The following is a 20351-nucleotide window of genomic DNA, read 5'->3' as shown; positions in this document are numbered from 1 at the left end:
GTTCGGGAAATGAGTTTACTACCTGGGTACTTTCTTTGTATACATTGGACTATACGTGCCAAGCCCGGGATTTACGGGAAATCGCGGGTTTTCGTTTGCCGGCGATTAAACTTCTTTTATTCAGCGTCTCATCAAAAATGAAAACATTTTTGAAAACTACAAGTCTCATGCGTTTTAGTGGTGAAAAAATAATTTAAAAAATCGTTCGGGAAATGAGTTTACTCCCTGGGTACTTTCTTTGTATACTTTTGACTATACGGGCCAAGCTGGGATTTACGGGAAATCGCGGGTTTTCGTTTGCCGGCGATTAAAATTCTTTTATTCAGCGTCTCATCAAAAATGAAAACATTTTTAAAACCTACAAGTCTTTGCGTTTTAGTGGTGAAAAAATAATTTAAAAAATCGTTCAGGAAATGAGTTTACTCCCTGGGTACTTTCTTTGTATACTTTTGACTATACGGGCCGAGTCCGGGATTTACGGGTAATCGCGGATTTTCGTTTGCCGGCGATTAAACTGCTTTTATTCAGCGTCTCATCAAAAATGAAAACATTTTTGAAAACTACAAGTCTCATGCGTTTTAGAGGTGAAAAAATAATTTAAAAAATCGTTCTGGAAATGAGTTTACTCCCTGGGTACTTTCTTTGTATACTTTTGACTATACGGGCCAAGCCGGGATTTACGGGAAATCGCGGGTTTTCGTTTGTCGGCGATTAAACTTCTTTTATTCAGCGTCTCATCAAAAATACAAACATTTTTGAAAACTACAAGTCTCATGCGTTTTAGTGGTGACAAAATAATTTAAAAAATCGATCTGGAAATGAGTTTACTCCCTGGGTACTTTCTTTGTATACTTTTGACTATACGGGCCGAGTCCGGGATTTACGGGAAGTCGCGGATTTTCGTTTGCCGGCGATTAAACTGCTTTTATTCAGCGTCTCATCAAAAATGAAAACATTTTTGAAAACTACAAGTCTCATGCGTTTTAGTGGTGAAAAAATATTTTAAAAAATCGTTCGGGAAATGAGTTTACTCCCTGGGTACTTTCTTTGTATACTTTTGACTATACGGGCCAAGCCGGGATTTACGGGAAATCGCGGGTTTTCGTTTGCCGGCGATTAAACTTCTTTTATTCAGCGTCTCATCAAAAATGAAAACATTTTTGAAAACTACAAGTCTCATGCGTTTTAGTGGTGAAAAAATAATTTAAAAAATCCTTCGGGAAATGAGTTTACTCCCTGGGTACTTTCTTTGTATACTTTTGACTATACCGGCCAAGCCGGGATTTACGGGAAATCGCGGGTTTTTGTTTGCCAGCGATTAAAGTTCTTTTATTCAGCGTCTCATCAAAAATGAAAACATTTTTGCAAACTACAAGTCTCATGCGTTTTAGTGGTGAAAAAAAAAATTAAAAAATCGTTCGGGAAATGAGTTTACTACCTGGGTACTTTCTTTGTATACATTGGACTATACGTGCCAAGCCCGGGATTTACGGGAAATCGCGGGTTTTCGTTTGCCGGCGATTAAACTTCTTTTATTCAGCGTCTCATCAAAAATGAAAACATTTTTGAAAACTACAAGTCTCATGCGTTTTAGTGGTGAAAAAATAATTTAAAAAATCGTTCGGGAAATGAGTTTACTCCCTGGGTACTTTCTTTGTATACTTTTGACTATACGGGCCAAGCTGGGATTTACGGGAAATCGCGGGTTTTCGTTTGCCGGCGATTAAAATTCTTTTATTCAGCGTCTCATCAAAAATGAAAACATTTTTAAAACCTACAAGTCTTTGCGTTTTAGTGGTGAAAAAATAATTTAAAAAATCGTTCAGGAAATGAGTTTACTCCCTGGGTACTTTCTTTGTATACTTTTGACTATACGGGCCGAGTCCGGGATTTACGGGTAATCGCGGATTTTCGTTTGCCGGCGATTAAACTGCTTTTATTCAGCGTCTCATCAAAAATGAAAACATTTTTGAAAACTACAAGTCTCATGCGTTTTAGAGGTGAAAAAATAATTTAAAAAATCGTTCTGGAAATGAGTTTACTCCCTGGGTACTTTCTTTGTATACTTTTGACTATACGGGCCAAGCCGGGATTTACGGGAAATCGCGGGTTTTCGTTTGTCGGCGATTAAACTTCTTTTATTCAGCGTCTCATCAAAAATACAAACATTTTTGAAAACTACAAGTCTCATGCGTTTTAGTGGTGACAAAATAATTTAAAAAATCGATCTGGAAATGAGTTTACTCCCTGGGTACTTTCTTTGTATACTTTTGACTATACGGGCCGAGTCCGGGATTTAGGGAAATCGCAGGTTTTCGTTTGTCGGCAATTAAACTGCTTTTATTCAGCGTCTCATCAAAAATGAAAATATTTTTGAAAACTACAAGTCTCATGGGCTTTAGTGGTGAAAAAATAATTTAAAAAATCGTTCTGGAAATCGCTTTACTCACAGGGTACTTTCTTTGTATACATTCGACTATACGTGCCAAGCCCGGGATTTACGGGAAATCGCGGGTTTTCGTTTGCCGGCGATTAAACTTCTTTTATTCAGCGTCTCATCAAAAATGAAAACATTTTTTAAAACTACAAGTCTCATGCGTTTTAGTGGTGAAAATATAATTTAAAAAATCGTTCGGGAAATGAGTTTACTCCCTGGGTACTTTCTTTGTATACTTTTGACTATACGGGCCAAGCCCGGGATTTACGGGAAATCGCGGGTTTTCGTTTTCCGGCGATTAAACCTCTTTCATTAAGCGTCTCATTAAAAATGAAAACATTTTTGACAACTACAAGTCTCATGCGTTTTAGTGGTGAAAAAATAATCTAAAAAATCGTTCGGGAAATGCGTTTACTCCCTGGGTACTTTCTTTGTATACTTTTGACTATACGGGCCGAGTCCGGGATTTACGGGAAGTCGCGGATTTTCGTTTGCCGGCGATTAAACTGCTTTTATTCAGCGTCTCATCAAAAATGAAAACATTTTTGAAAACTACAAGTCTCATGCGTTTTAGTGGTGAAAAAATATTTTAAAAAATCGTTCGGGAAATGAGTTTACTCCCTGGGTACTTTCTTTGTATACTTTTGACTATACGGGCCAAGCCGGGATTTACGGGAAATCGCGGGTTTTCGTTTGCCGGCGATTAAACTTCTTTTATTCAGCGTCTCATCAAAAATGAAAACATTTTTGAAAACTACAAGTCTCATGCGTTTTAGTGGTGAAAAAATAATTTAAAAAATCCTTCGGGAAATGAGTTTACTCCCTGGGTACTTTCTTTGTATACTTTTGACTATACCGGCCAAGCCGGGATTTACGGGAAATCGCGGGTTTTCGTTTGCCGGCGATTAAACTTCTTTTATTCAGCGTCTCATCAAAAATGAAAACATTTTTGAAAACTACAAGTCTCATGCGTTTTAGTGGTGAAAAAAAAATTTAAAAAATCCTTCGGGAAATGAGTTTACTCCCTGGGTACTTTCTTTGTATACTTTTGACTATACCGGCCAAGGCGGGATTTACGGGAAATCGCAGGTTTTCGTTTGCCGGCGATTAAACTTCTTTTATTCAGCGTCTCATCAAAAATGAAAACATTTTTGACAACTACAAGTCTCATGCGTTTTAGTGGTGAAAAAATAATTTAAAAAATCGTTCGGGAAATGAGTTTACTCCCTGGGTACTTTCTTTGTATACTTTTGACTATACGGGCCGAGTCCGGGATTTACGGGAAGTCGCGGATTTTCGTTTGCCGGCGATTAAACTGCTTTTATTCAGCGTCTCATCAAAAATGAAAACATTTTTGAAAACTACAAGTCTCATGCGTTTTAGTGGTGAAAAAATATTTTAAAAAATCGTTCGGGAAATGAGTTTACTCCCTGGGTACTTTCTTTGTATACTTTTGACTATACGGGCCAAGCCGGGATTTACGGGAAATCGCGGGTTTTCGTTTGCCGGCGATTAAACTTCTTTTATTCAGCGTCTCATCAAAAATGAAAACATTTTTGAAAACTACAAGTCTCATGCGTTTTAGTGGTGAAAAAATAATTTAAAAAATCCTTCGGGAAATGAGTTTACTCCCTGGGTACTTTCTTTGTATACTTTTGACTATACCGGCCAAGCCGGGATTTACGGGAAATCGCGGGTTTTCGTTTGCCGGCGATTAAACTTCTTTTATTCAGCGTCTCATCAAAAATGAAAACATTTTTGAAAACTACAAGTCTCATGCGTTTTAGTGGTGAAAAAAAAATTTAAAAAATCCTTCGGGAAATGAGTTTACTCCCTGGGTACTTTCTTTGTATACTTTTGACTATACCGGCCAAGGCGGGATTTACGGGAAATCGCGGGTTTTCGTTTGCCGGCGATTAAACTTCTTTTATTCAGCGTCTCATCAAAAATGAAAACATTTTTGACAACTACAAGTCTCATGCGTTTTAGTGGTGAAAAAATAATTTAAAAAATCGTTCGGGAAATGAGTTTACTCCCTGGGTACTTTCTTTGTATACTTTTGACTATACGGGCCGAGTCCGGGATTTACGGGAAATCGCGGATTTTCGTTTGCCGGCGATTAAACTGCTTTTATTCAGCGTCTCATCAAAAATGAAAACATTTTTGAAAACTACAAGTCTCATGCGTTTTAGTGGTGAAAAAATAATTTAAAAAATCGTTCTGGAAATGAGTTTACTCCCTGGGTACTTTCTTTGTATACTTTTGACTATACGGGCCGAGTCCGGGATTTAGGGAAATCGCAGGTTTTCGTTTGTCGGCGATTAAACTGCTTTTATTCAGCGTCTCATCAAAAATGAAAATATTTTTGAAAACTACAAGTCTCATGGGCTTTAGTGGTGAAAAATAATTTAAAAAATCGTTCTGGAAATGGCTTTACTCACAGGGTACTTTCTTTGTATATATTTCGACTATACGTGCCAAGCCCGGGATATACTGGAAATCGCGGGTTTTCGTTTGCTGGCGATTAATTTCTTTTCTTTTCTTTTCAATTTATTTAAAGTCGATTATTCACATATTTACAATAGTTTCCAAAAAAAAAAGTAATTAAGAAAACTAATCTAAATCGACTAAATTTTTTTTATGTTTACAATTAAATAAAATCATTTTTTTTATATATATAAACAATAATAACAACAAAGTTCTATAAAGGGACCTTACATTCATCACAGTTACATTTAGATCCGTCCCACATTTTAATCATGCTTTTAAAAACTTTAAGGTTGTCACATCGTTTCAAATGTGATGGTAGGTTATTCCAAATCTTTGGTCCCAGGGCTGATAAGCTATTAGTTCCAAAAGTCGCGGTCCTTTTCCTTGAGACTACCAAATTATTTGTATTTTGTTCTCTGACTGTCCTACCGTTATCATTTAAACAAAATATATCTTTCATAAAAAGAGGGCTGCTGTTATTTATAGTTTTAGAGATTTCTATACACAATGACCGTAAGCGATTTACATTCATGTGACTCTTGCTGGAATTTTTAAGTAAATTTTCGTATGTACTTACCGTATCATTATACAGAAATCTTAATGCTCGTTTTTGTATCATTTCGACTTTAGATAAAGATTTAGAAGAAGAAAAATGCCATATAAGGGTACAATAATTGAAATTTGCGTAGATAAAACTTTGAACTAAAATATATTTTGCTTGAAAGGATAAGAAACTTTTAAATCGAAATAAGGCATTTAGTTGGGCTGATGCTTTGCGACACAAATCACTAACGTGTCTGTCAAAATTTAATTTATTGTCTATAGTCACACCTAGTAATTTCACGTTATTTTCACTTTCAATAGTATTATTTCCTATATTAAATTTTAGACCTAAATTATCTGCCTTATTCTTTGTCAGAATTATCGAGTGAAACTTTTCAGGGTTTGCAATCATTTTATTCTCTTTTAACCAGGAGAGGGCAGTTTTAGCTTCGTTTTCTAAAGTATTTATCAAATTAGGAATAGAATTTGAGAAGTTGGATATTGTGTTATCATCAGCGTAATTATGTAGCTTATATTTTTCTATAAAAAGAAACAAATCATTTATAAATATATTGAATATGATAGGTCCCAAAATAGAACCTTGTGGTACACCAGATAAGATAATTTGAAATAGACTATAGATCCCATTTATTCGAGTGGCTTGCTCTCTATCAGTAAGATAAGATAGAATGAATTGAAGAGACTTATTGTCAAATCCATAAGCAGCTAGTTTCGCAATTAGTAAGTCATGTGGTACACAGTCAAAAGCTTTTGAAAGATCCATCAAGATCGCACCCACCACATAATTCTTATCAAGTTTACTCTTCCATTCCTCTATTAAGCGAATTAGTACTTGTTGGGTACTATAGCATTTCCTATAGGCGGAGAGAAAGGTCGACAATTTTGATTCCATATAAGCGGTTATTTGTTCTTTCATAACCCTTTCGTAAAATTTAGAAAAAACATTTAAAACACTGACAGGCCTGTAGTTTGATATTTTAGTTTTATCTTTTCCTCCCTTATCCAATGGCGTTACAGCAGCTCGCTTAGCTTTGCTTGGAAATTTGTTTGAAACTATGCTACTATTTATAGCATCTGTTAGTGGCGTTACTAGGTGCCTTTTTGCTAATTTTGTCAGCTTTGATGGTATTGTATCTTCACCTGTTGATACTTTGGTGTTTAAATCATTAAACAGTTTAGAAATTGTATTTTCATCAACTTCTTGGAATGTGAAGTTCTCATTGTTGTTAGAATCATTGATTTCCTTTATTTTAATGATACTTGGATGATTTTCAAAACTATCAACAATTTCTTCAATCATTTTTGACTTATCATTTACATTCTTATATTTTATAGGATTTGGTTTCATGCCACAAGAATTTTCTAAAATATTGATGTAGTATTCGTTGAAAAGTTTGGTTAGCTGTTTTTTATCAGTAACTAAACTTTCATTTTGAATGATCGCTATATCTCCTTTGCTTATTCCACTTTTATTTGATATCAAGGGTTTAACAGTTTCCCAAAACGTTTTTTTGGAAATAAAACCTGATTCTGTTACCCTTTTGAAATGGTTTTTGATAGCCTTTTTGCGTAAATTTACACACTTGTTTCTCTGTTTCTTGTACGTGATTTTGTTTTCAGAAGTAGGATTTTTATTGTATTTATTTTTGAACCTAGACCTTGTATATATTGCCTTTTTTAACTCTTTTGTCATAAATGGTGCCTCGTTTCCACGCAGAGTTTTTTGCTTCTGTGGGGCATGCTTTTCTATGATAGATGTGAAAACATTGATGAGGTTTTCATAATTCAGTTCAGGATCTTTACTATTACAAATAAAATTTGCGTTCTCAACATCACGTAAAAAGTTGGCTTCATTAAAATTTTTGTAACTTCTGTAAATAATTTTCTTGGATGCTAAGCGTGCTAAATGAGATTTTAAAAATGTTGTTACCATTTGATGATGATCACTTAATCCTGTTTCACATGTTAGTGTGTGTTGAAGACATCTGGGTCTATTTGTAAGAATGACATCTATAGCTGTTCCGTTAGGACTAGCAAAACAGGTTTTGTTTTTGACAAGATTTTCAAGACTAAAAATATCACAGAAATTATTTAAGGTTTCGAAACCAGAATCGTTCGAGTTATGGCAATCGATATTTATATCACCCATAATTATTATGTTTTCGACTTTAGATAGAGCTTTATTTAAAGCTATCTCTAATTCCTCAAAAAAGTTGTTTAAGTTTGAATAATGAGGTGGTCTATAAATACTGATAACTGTCCATTTTTTATTTCTTATCGTTAATTCTGAGCAAATGATTTCATTATTTGTTATACCCAAATCATTAACTTGTCTACAGGCTATTCCTTTCTTAACATATTCAATTAACCCTCCTCCATTTTTGTTCCTATCTTTTCTAGTTCTAATTTCATAGTTATCAATATAGAACTGTTCGTTTGGAAAACTCTCATCTAGTTTGGTTTCAGCAAATACAAAATAATCAGGTGAAAATTTTGTCAGAATTTCTCTTGCATCAATTATTTTGTTTCTGAGACTATTAATGTTTAAATAGCCTAAAAGAGGATTGGAAGGGTACTTAATTCGTAATTTATGTATTTCATCTAAAGAACTTTGGTGAGAATTATGTGTCGGATTTTGATCATTTCTATATTGACTCCCAACACATTCATCAGGAATATCAGATTTATTATCATCGCAAACTAGTCCAAGCCTATTGAATACCCCTGCTGATCTAAAAAATTATTTATAAAAGCTATAAAATTTTGTGCTAACATTATCTTACCATTCTCTCGTAAATGTATGCCATCTTTCCATAGGTGTTCTTCTCCGATATTGTTGTGTCTGATGTAGCCATAACCGTGTAGATCATATCCTTCTCTTAATAGTTTGTTAATACTGTTTATTCTATTAGAGTCGACACGTCTGCTCGTAACCAAGGCAGAGATAAAGACTTTTTTTACTCCGTTACGCACACATTTTTTTCCGATGTCCAGGATCTGTTCGGCAATTTTGTTATCTGACGCTGCATTTAGATGACTTGATAAAAGATTGTTGATTCCTACATGGATAACGACAATATCAGGTTTTTCTTGTTCCAGTGTTGGTTGTACGTAATAATTTAAGTTTTCGACACTTGCTCCTGGGAATATCTTAAATCTCACATTCCCATTTTTTATTTGCTCATTAAATTCTTTCACTCGAATACCTTTTGGTATACTATCGGTCATTATCCGTATCTTCTTAGAATGGTGTACATTTTGATGCTCAAGATTCGTAGCTAATTGATCTCTTTCGGGAAACGGATTGATAACAGGGTTGGGTCTTCGTCTGTGTGTTACATTATTTTTAAAGATATTTGACGAGCGAATATGGTTGTTAACATCTACGTGGTGCGTATTTTGACTCTCCTTCGTAAAATTACAATCTTGATCACCCCAACTTTGTTGATTAGAATCGTCATTAACTTCAACTCTTAGGTCGTTAAATCTGTTATGATGTAATTCTTCATTTCTATTAACTTTATTTGTAGAAAACCTTGAGGGACCTTTGATTACGTTGTTCCATTGATTATGCTGTTTAATCGGTTCCACATGTTTACACGTTTCAACTGAATGATCACGTTGATTACTGTTTAAAATTTCGCTAAACAATTTTTTGTAATCCTTTATTTCTTCTTTAAGGAAATCTATTTCACTCCTCAGTTGTTTAATTAATATATTTGACGAGTTGTCCCCGATCTTGCTCAGTTTATACGAAATAAATTCTTTTAAATCGCAAACCTGTGTTGTCAAACTTTTAAATTTAATAAACTGGCCAAAATTTTTAACTTCTTCCTCGTACAGATATCCACTTTTATCTTCGATTAAATCGTCAACAACATCTTTCTTTTCCTCTGAAAAAGATTCGTCTGTGCTATTTTCTTTCTCCTCTTCTACTTGTTTCACAAATAAATAACTTTCTGTACCATTTCTCTCCGTTTTGTTTAATATATTCTGTTAACATAAATCTTTTAGCGTTTGCTCAATAATTTCAGGATGCAAGTCTTTTGTGTTAGTTACTATGCTGTCATAGTCAGCTTTCTTTTTCCTTCTATGTATTTCTTTAACAGAATTTAAAACAATATTTTCAAACTCCATTTGTCAACAGTTAAACAACAAGTTTTACTAAGTTTTAAAAACACGTCCGCTCCGTCCGCTTGCTAAGAAATCCACTTAGAACTAAACTTAAACTTCTTTTATTCAGCGTCTCATCAAAAATGAAAACATTTTTGAAAACTACAAGTCTCATGCGTTTTAGTGGTGAAAATATAATTTAAAAAATCGTTCGGGAAATGAGTTTACTCCCTGGGTACTTTCTTTGTATACTTTTGACTATAAACAGTAATCAACGTGATCATTCAGTTGAAACGTGTAAACATGTGGAACCGATTAAACAGCATAATCAATGGAACAACGTAATCAAAGGTCCCTCAAGGTTTTCTACAAATAAAGTTAATAGAAATGAAGAATTACATCATAACAGATTTAACGACCTAAGAGTTGAAGTTAATGACGATTCTAATCAACAAAGTTGGGGTGATCAAGATTGTAATTTTACGAAGGAGAGTCAAAATACGCACCACGTAGATGTTAACAACCATATTCGCTCGTCAAATATCTTTAAAAATAATGTAACACACAGACGAAGACCCAACCCTGTTATCAATCCGTTTCCCGAAAGAGATCAATTAGCTACGAATCTTGAGCATCAAAATGTACACCATTCTAAGAAGATACGGATAATGACCGATAGTATACCAAAAGGTATTCGAGTGAAAGAATTTAATGAGCAAATAAAAAATGGGAATGTGAGATTTAAGATATTCCCAGGAGCAAGTGTCGAAAACTTAAATTATTACGTACAACCAACACTGGAACAAGAAAAACCTGATATTGTCGTTATCCATGTAGGAATCAACAATCTTTTATCAAGTCATCTAAATGCAGCGTCAGATAACAAAATTGCCGAACAGATCCTGGACATCGGAAAAAAATGTGTGCGTAACGGAGTAAAAAAAGTTTTTATCTCTGCCTTGGTTACGAGCAGACGTGTCGACTCTAATAGAATAAACAGTATTAACAAACTATTAAGAGAAGGATATGATCTACACGGTTATGGCTACATCAGACACAACAATATCGGAGAAGAACACCTATGGAAAGATGGCATACATTTACGAGAGAATGGTAAGATAATGTTAGCACAAAATTTTATAGCTTTTATAAATAATTTTTTAGATCAGCAGGGGTATTCAATAGGCTTGGACTAGTTTGCGATGATAATAAATCTGATATTCCTGATGAATGTGTTGGGAGTCAATATAGAAATGATCAAAATCCGACACATAATTCTCACCAAAGTTCTTTAGATGAAATACATAAATTACGAATTAAGTACCCTTCCAATCCTCTTTTAGGCTATTTAAACATTAATAGTCTCAGAAACAAAATAATTGATGCAAGAGAAATTCTGACAAAATTTTCACCTGATTATTTTGTATTTGCTGAAACCAAACTAGATGAGAGTTTTCCAAACGAACAGTTCTATATTGATAACTATGAAATTAGAACTAGAAAAGATAGGAACAAAAATGGAGGAGGGTTAATTGAATATGTTAAGAAAGGAATAGCCTGTAGACAAGTTAATGATTTGGGTATAACAAATAATGAAATCATTTGCTCAGAATTAACGATAAGAAATAAAAAATGGACAGTTATCAGTATTTATAGACCACCTCATTATTCAAACTTAAACAACTTTTTTGAGGAATTAGAGATAGCTTTAAATAAAGCTCTATCTAAAGTCGAAAACATAATAATTATGGGTGATATAAATATCGATTGCCATAACTCGAACGATTCTGGTTTCGAAACCTTAAATAATTTCTGTGATATTTTTAGTCTTGAAAATCTTGTCAAAAACAAAACCTGTTTTGCTAGTCCTAACGGAACAGCTATAGATGTCATTCTTACAAATAGACCCAGATGTCTTCAACACACACTAACATGTGAAACAGGATTAAGTGATCATCATCAAATGGTAACAACATTTTTAAAATCTCATTTAGCACGCTTAGCATCCAAGAAAATTATTTACAGAAGTTACAAAAATTTTAATGAAGCCAACTTTTTACGTGATGTTGAGAACGCAAATTTTATTTGTAATAGTAAAGATCCTGAACTGAATTATGAAAACCTCATCAATGTTTTCACATCTATCATAGAAAAGCATGCCCCACAGAAGCAAAAAACTCTGCGTGGAAACGAGGCACCATTTATGACAAAAGAGTTAAAAAAGGCAATATATACAAGGTCTAGGTTCAAAAATAAATACAATAAAAATCCTACTTCTGAAAACAAAATCACGTACAAGAAACAGAGAAACAAGTGTGTAAATTTACGCAAAAAGGCTATCAAAAACCATTTCAAAAGGGTAACAGAATCAGGTTTTATTTCCAAAAAAACGTTTTGGGAAACTGTTAAACCCTTGATATCAAATAAAAGTGGAATAAGCAAAGGAGATATAGCGATCATTCAAAATGAAAGTTTAGTTACTGATAAAAAACAGCTAACCAAACTTTTCAACGAATACTACATCAATATTTTAGAAAATTCTTGTGGCATGAAACCAAATCCTATAAAATATAAGAATGTAAATGATAAGTCAAAAATGATTGAAGAAATTGTTGATAGTTTTGAAAATCATCCAAGTATCATTAAAATAAAGGAAATCAATGATTCTAACAACAATGAGAACTTCACATTCCAAGAAGTTGATGAAAATACAATTTCTAAACTGTTTAATGATTTAAACACCAAAGTATCAACAGGTGAAGATACAATACCATCAAAGCTGACAAAATTAGCAAAAAGGCACCTAGTAACGCCACTAACAGATGCTATAAATAGTAGCATAGTTTCAAACAAATTTCCAAGCAAAGCTAAGCGAGCTGCTGTAACGCCATTGGATAAGGGAGGAAAAGATAAAACTAAAATATCAAACTACAGGCCTGTCAGTGTTTTAAATGTTTTTTCTAAATTTTACGAAAGGGTTATGAAAGAACAAATAACCGCTTATATGGAATCAAAATTGTCGACCTTTCTCTCCGCCTATAGGAAATGCTATAGTACCCAACAAGTACTAATTCGCTTAATAGAGGAATGGAAGAGTAAACTTGATAAGAATTATGTGGTGGGTGCGATCTTGATGGATCTTTCAAAAGCTTTTGACTGTGTACCACATGACTTACTAATTGCGAAACTAGCTGCTTATGGATTTGACAATAAGTCTCTTCAATTCATTCTATCTTATCTTACTGATAGAGAGCAAGCCACTCGAATAAATGGGATCTATAGTCTATTTCAAATTATCTTATCTGGTGTACCACAAGGTTCTATTTTGGGACCTATCATATTCAATATATTTATAAATGATTTGTTTCTTTTTATAGAAAAATATAAGCTACATAATTACGCTGATGATAACACAATATCCAACTTCTCAAATTCTATTCCTAATTTGATAAATACTTTAGAAAACGAAGCTAAAACTGCCCTCTCCTGGTTAAAAGAGAATAAAATGATTGCAAACCCTGAAAAGTTTCACTCGATAATTCTGACAAAGAATAAGGCAGATAATTTAGGTCTAAAATTTAATATAGGAAATAATACTATTGAAAGTGAAAATAACGTGAAATTACTAGGTGTGACTATAGACAATAAATTAAATTTTGACAGACACGTTAGTGATTTGTGTCGCAAAGCATCAGCCCAACTAAATGCCTTATTTCGATTTAAAAGTTTCTTATCCTTTCAAGCAAAATATATTTTAGTTCAAAGTTTTATCTACGCAAATTTCAATTATTGTACCCTTATATGGCATTTTTCTTCTTCTAAATCTTTATCTAAAGTCGAAATGATACAAAAACGAGCATTAAGATTTCTGTATAATGATACGGTAAGTACATACGAAAGTTTACTTAAAAATTCCAGCAAGAGTCACATGAATGTAAATCGCTTACGGTCATTGTGTATAGAAATCTCTAAAACTATAAATAACAGCAGCCCTCTTTTTATGAAAGATATATTTTGTTTAAATGATAACGGTAGGACAGTCAGAGAACAAAATACAAATAATTTGGTAGTCTCAAGGAAAAGGACCGCGACTTTTGGAACTAATAGCTTATCAGCCCTGGGACCAAAGATTTGGAATAACCTACCATCACATTTGAAACGATGTGACAACCTTAAAGTTTTTAAAAGCATGATTAAAATGTGGGACGGATCTAAATGTAACTGTGATGAATGTAAGGTCCCTTTATAGAACTTTGTTGTTATTATTGTTTATATATATAAAAAAAATGATTTTATTTAATTGTAAACATAAAAAAAATTTAGTCGATTTAGATTAGTTTTCTTAATTACTTTTTTTTTTGGAAACTATTGTAAATATGTGAATAATCGACTTTAAATAAATTGAAAAGAAAAGAAAAGAAATTAATCGCCAGCAAACGAAAACCCGCGATTTCCAGTATATCCCGGGCTTGGCACGTATAGTCGAAATATATACAAAGAAAGTACCCTGTGAGTAAAGCCATTTCCAGAACGATTTTTTAAATTATTTTTCACCACTAAAGCCCATGAGACTTGTAGTTTTCAAAAATATTTTCATTTTTGATGAGACGCTGAATAAAAGCAGTTTAATCGCCGACAAACGAAAACCTGCGATTTCCCTAAATCCCGGACTCGGCCCGTATAGTCAAAAGTATACAAAGAAAGTACCCAGGGAGTAAACTCATTTCCAGAACGATTTTTTAAATTATTTTTTCACCACTAAAACGCATGAGACTTGTAGTTTTCAAAAATGTTTTCATTTTTGATGAGACGCTGAATAAAAGCAGTTTAATCGCCGGCAAACGAAAATCCGCGATTTCCCGTAAATCCCGGACTCGGCCCGTATAGTCAAAAGTATACAAAGAAAGTACCCAGGGAGTAAACTCATTTCCCGAACGATTTTTTAAATTATTTTTTCACCACTAAAACGCATGAGACTTGTAGTTGTCAAAAATGTTTTCATTTTTGATGAGACGCTGAATAAAAGAAGTTTAATCGCCGGCAAACGAAAACCCGCGATTTCCCGTAAATCCCGCCTTGGCCGGTATAGTCAAAAGTATACAAAGAAAGTACCCAGGGAGTAAACTCATTTCCCGAAGGATTTTTTAAATTTTTTTTTCACCACTAAAACGCATGAGACTTGTAGTTTTCAAAAATGTTTTCATTTTTGATGAGACGCTGAATAAAAGAAGTTTAATCGCCGGCAAACGAAAACCCGCGATTTCCCGTAAATCCCGGCTTGGCCGGTATAGTCAAAAGTATACAAAGAAAGTACCCAGGGAGTAAACTCATTTCCCGAAGGATTTTTTAAATTATTTTTTCACCACTAAAACGCATGAGACTTGTAGTTTTCAAAAATGTTTTCATTTTTGATGAGACGCTGAATAAAAGAAGTTTAATCGCCGGCAAACGAAAACCCGCGATTTCCCGTAAATCCCGGCTTGGCCCGTATAGTCAAAAGTATACAAAGAAAGTACCCAGGGAGTAAACTCATTTCCCGAACGATTTTTTAAAATATTTTTTCACCACTAAAACGCATGAGACTTGTAGTTTTCAAAAATGTTTTCATTTTTGATGAGACGCTGAATAAAAGCAGTTTAATCGCCGGCAAACGAAAATCCGCGACTTCCCGTAAATCCCGGACTCGGCCCGTATAGTCAAAAGTATACAAAGAAAGTACCCAGGGAGTAAACTCATTTCCCGAACGATTTTTTAAATTATTTTTTCACCACTAAAACGCATGAGACTTGTAGTTGTCAAAAATGTTTTCATTTTTGATGAGACGCTGAATAAAAGAAGTTTAATCGCCGGCAAACGAAAACCTGCGATTTCCCGTAAATCCCGCCTTGGCCGGTATAGTCAAAAGTATACAAAGAAAGTACCCAGGGAGTAAACTCATTTCCCGAAGGATTTTTTAAATTTTTTTTTCACCACTAAAACGCATGAGACTTGTAGTTTTCAAAAATGTTTTCATTTTTGATGAGACGCTGAATAAAAGAAGTTTAATCGCCGGCAAACGAAAACCCGCGATTTCCCGTAAATCCCGGCTTGGCCGGTATAGTCAAAAGTATACAAAGAAAGTACCCAGGGAGTAAACTCATTTCCCGAAGGATTTTTTAAATTATTTTTTCACCACTAAAACGCATGAGACTTGTAGTTTTCAAAAATGTTTTCATTTTTGATGAGACGCTGAATAAAAGAAGTTTAATCGCCGGCAAACGAAAACCCGCGATTTCCCGTAAATCCCGGCTTGGCCCGTATAGTCAAAAGTATACAAAGAAAGTACCCAGGGAGTAAACTCATTTCCCGAACGATTTTTTAAAATATTTTTTCACCACTAAAACGCATGAGACTTGTAGTTTTCAAAAATGTTTTCATTTTTGATGAGACGCTGAATAAAAGCAGTTTAATCGCCGGCAAACGAAAATCCGCGACTTCCCGTAAATCCCGGACTCGGCCCGTATAGTCAAAAGTATACAAAGAAAGTACCCAGGGAGTAAACGCATTTCCCGAACGATTTTTTAGATTATTTTTTCACCACTAAAACGCATGAGACTTGTAGTTGTCAAAAATGTTTTCATTTTTAATGAGACGCTTAATGAAAGAGGTTTAATCGCCGGAAAACGAAAACCCGCGATTTCCCGTAAATCCCGGGCTTGGCCCGTATAGTCAAAAGTATACAAAGAAAGTACCCAGGGAGTAAACTCATTTCCCGAACGATTTTTTAAATTATATTTTCACCACTAAAACGCATGAGACTTGTAGTTTTAAAAAATGTTTTCATTTTTGATGAGACGCTGAATAAAAGAAGTTTAATCGCCGGCAAACGAAAACCCGCGATTTCCCGTAAATCCCGGGCTTGGCACGTATAGTCGAATGTATACAAAGAAAGTACCCTGTGAGTAAAGCGATTTCCAGAACGATTTTTTAAATTATTTTTTCACCACTAAAGCCCATGAGACTTGTAGTTTTCAAAAATATTTTCATTTTTGATGAGACGCTGAATAAAAGCAGTTTAATTGCCGACAAACGAAAACCTGCGATTTCCCTAAATCCCGGACTCGGCCCGTATAGTCAAAAGTATACAAAGAAAGTACCCAGGGAGTAAACTCATTTCCAGATCGATTTTTTAAATTATTTTGTCACCACTAAAACGCATGAGACTTGTAGTTTTCAAAAATGTTTGTATTTTTGATGAGACGCTGAATAAAAGAAGTTTAATCGCCGACAAACGAAAACCCGCGATTTCCCGTAAATCCCGGCTTGGCCCGTATAGTCAAAAGTATACAAAGAAAGTACCCAGGGAGTAAACTCATTTCCAGAACGATTTTTTAAATTATTTTTTCACCTCTAAAACGCATGAGACTTGTAGTTTTCAAAAATGTTTTCATTTTTGATGAGACGCTGAATAAAAGCAGTTTAATCGCCGGCAAACGAAAATCCGCGATTACCCGTAAATCCCGGACTCGGCCCGTATAGTCAAAAGTATACAAAGAAAGTACCCAGGGAGTAAACTCATTTCCTGAACGATTTTTTAAATTATTTTTTCACCACTAAAACGCAAAGACTTGTAGGTTTTAAAAATGTTTTCATTTTTGATGAGACGCTGAATAAAAGAATTTTAATCGCCGGCAAACGAAAACCCGCGATTTCCCGTAAATCCCAGCTTGGCCCGTATAGTCAAAAGTATACAAAGAAAGTACCCAGGGAGTAAACTCATTTCCCGAACGATTTTTTAAATTATTTTTTCACCACTAAAACGCATGAGACTTGTAGTTTTCAAAAATGTTTTCATTTTTGATGAGACGCTGAATAAAAGAAGTTTAATCGCCGGCAAACGAAAACCCGCGATTTCCCGTAAATCCCGGGCTTGGCACGTATAGTCCAATGTATACAAAGAAAGTACCCAGGTAGTAAACTCATTTCCCGAACGATTTTTTAATTTTTTTTTTCACCACTAAAACGCATGAGACTTGTAGTTTGCAAAAATGTTTTCATTTTTGATGAGACGCTGAATAAAAGAACTTTAATCGCTGGCAAACAAAAACCCGCGATTTCCCGTAAATCCCGGCTTGGCCGGTATAGTCAAAAGTATACAAAGAAAGTACCCAGGGAGTAAACTCATTTCCCGAAGGATTTTTTAAATTATTTTTTCACCACTAAAACGCATGAGACTTGTAGTTTTCAAAAATGTTTTCATTTTTGATGAGACGCTGAATAAAAGAAGTTTAATCGCCGGCAAACGAAAACCCGCGATTTCCCGTAAATCCCGGCTTGGCCCGTATAGTCAAAAGTATACAAAGAAAGTACCCAGGGAGTAAACTCATTTCCCGAACGATTTTTTAAAATATTTTTTCACCACTAAAACGCATGAGACTTGTAGTTTTCAAAAATGTTTTCATTTTTGATGAGACGCTGAATAAAAGCAGTTTAATCGCCGGCAAACGAAAATCCGCGACTTCCCGTAAATCCCGGACTCGGCCCGTATAGTCAAAAGTATACAAAGAAAGTACCCAGGGAGTAAACGCATTTCCCGAACGATTTTTTAGATTATTTTTTCACCACTAAAACGCATGAGACTTGTAGTTGTCAAAAATGTTTTCATTTTTAATGAGACGCTTAATGAAAGAGGTTTAATCGCCGGAAAACGAAAACCCGCGATTTCCCGTAAATCCCGGGCTTGGCCCGTATAGTCAAAAGTATACAAAGAAAGTACCCAGGGAGTAAACTCATTTCCCGAACGATTTTTTAAATTATATTTTCACCACTAAAACGCATGAGACTTGTAGTTTTAAAAAATGTTTTCATTTTTGATGAGACGCTGAATAAAAGAAGTTTAATCGCCGGCAAACGAAAACCCGCGATTTCCCGTAAATCCCGGGCTTGGCACGTATAGTCGAATGTATACAAAGAAAGTACCCTGTGAGTAAAGCGATTTCCAGAACGATTTTTTAAATTATTTTTTCACCACTAAAGCCCATGAGACTTGTAGTTTTCAAAAATATTTTCATTTTTGATGAGACGCTGAATAAAAGCAGTTTAATTGCCGACAAACGAAAACCTGCGATTTCCCTAAATCCCGGACTCGGCCCGTATAGTCAAAAGTATACAAAGAAAGTACCCAGGGAGTAAACTCATTTCCAGATCGATTTTTTAAATTATTTTGTCACCACTAAAACGCATGAGACTTGTAGTTTTCAAAAATGTTTGTATTTTTGATGAGACGCTGAATAAAAGAAGTTTAATCGCCGACAAACGAAAACCCGCGATTTCCCGTAAATCCCGGCTTGGCCCGTATAGTCAAAAGTATACAAAGAAAGTACCCAGGGAGTAAACTCATTTCCAGAACGATTTTTTAAATTATTTTTTCACCTCTAAAACGCATGAGACTTGTAGTTTTCAAAAATGTTTTCATTTTTGATGAGACGCTGAATAAAAGCAGTTTAATCGCCGGCAAACGAAAATCCGCGATTACCCGTAAATCCCGGACTCGGCCCGTATAGTCAAAAGTATACAAAGAAAGTACCCAGGGAGTAAACTCATTTCCTGAACGATTTTTTAAATTATTTTTTCACCACTAAAACGCAAAGACTTGTAGGTTTTAAAAATGTTTTCATTTTTGATGAGACGCTGAATAAAAGAATTTTAATCGCCGGCAAACGAAAACCCGCGATTTCCCGTAAATCCCAGCTTGGCCCGTATAGTCAAAAGTATACAAAGAAAGTACCCAGGGAGTAAACTCATTTCCCGAACGATTTTTTAAATTATTTTTTCACCACTAAAACGCATGAGACTTGTAGTTTTCAAAAATGTTTTCATTTTTGATGAGACGCTGAATAAAAGAAGTTTAATCGCCGGCAAACGAAAACCCGCGATTTCCCGTAAATCCCGGGCTTGGCACGTATAGTCCAATGTATACAAAGAAAGTACCCAGGTAGTAAACTCATTTCCCGAACGATTTTTTAATTTTTTTTTTCACCACTAAAACGCATGAGACTTGTAGTTTGCAAAAATGTTTTCATTTTTGATGAGACGCTGAATAAAAGAACTTTAATCGCTGGCAAACAAAAACCCGCGATTTCCCGTAAATCCCGGCTTGGCCGGTATAGTCAAAAGTATACAAAGAAAGTACCCAGGGAGTAAACTCATTTCCCGAAGGGTTTTTTAAATTATTTTTTCACCACTAAAACGCATGAGACTTGTAGTTTTCAAAAATGTTTTCATTTTTGATGAGACGCTGAATAAAAGAAGTTTAATCGCCGGCAAACAAAAACCGGCGATTTCCCGTAAATCCCGGCTTGGCCCGTATAGTCAAAAGTATACAAAGAAAGTACCCAGGGAGTAAACTTATTTCCCGAACGATTTTTTAAATTATTTTTTCACCACTAAAACGCATGAGACTTGTAGTTTTCAAAAATGTTTTCATTTTTGATGAGACGCTGAATAAAAGCAGTTTAATCGCCGGCAAACGAAAATCCGCGATTTCCCGTAAATCCCGGACTCGGCCCGTATAGTCAAAAGTATACAAAGAAAGTACCCAGGGGGTAAACTCATTTCCCGAACGATTTTTTAAATTATTTTTTCACCACTAAAACGCATGAGACTTGTAGTTTTCAAAAATGTTTTCATCTTTGATGAGACGCTGAATAAAAGAAGTTTAATCGCCGGCAAACGAAAATCCGCGATTTCCCGTAAATCCCGGACTCGG

General features: G+C 34.7%; 1 protein-coding gene across 1 annotated transcript; it reads left to right on the top strand.

The window, feature by feature from the left end:
- The first annotated feature begins 8459 nt into the window (after positions 1 to 8459).
- Positions 8460 to 10800, top strand: LOC130648646 (uncharacterized). The gene is made up of 3 exons (XM_057454701.1): positions 8460 to 9066; positions 10014 to 10717; positions 10769 to 10800. Exons 1-3 carry the CDS (start codon positions 9062 to 9064, stop codon positions 10798 to 10800), a joined length of 741 nt encoding a protein of 246 aa, XP_057310684.1. The 5' UTR covers positions 8460 to 9061.
- Positions 10801 to 20351: the final 9551 nt, after the last annotated feature.

Source organism: Hydractinia symbiolongicarpus, chromosome 7, assembly GCF_029227915.1.
Source record: "Hydractinia symbiolongicarpus strain clone_291-10 chromosome 7, HSymV2.1, whole genome shotgun sequence".
Classification (NCBI taxonomy): Eukaryota; Metazoa; Cnidaria; class Hydrozoa; order Anthoathecata; family Hydractiniidae; genus Hydractinia; species Hydractinia symbiolongicarpus.
Note: the sequence above shows the minus strand (reverse complement) of the source record. Positions and strands in the feature narration are given on the sequence as shown.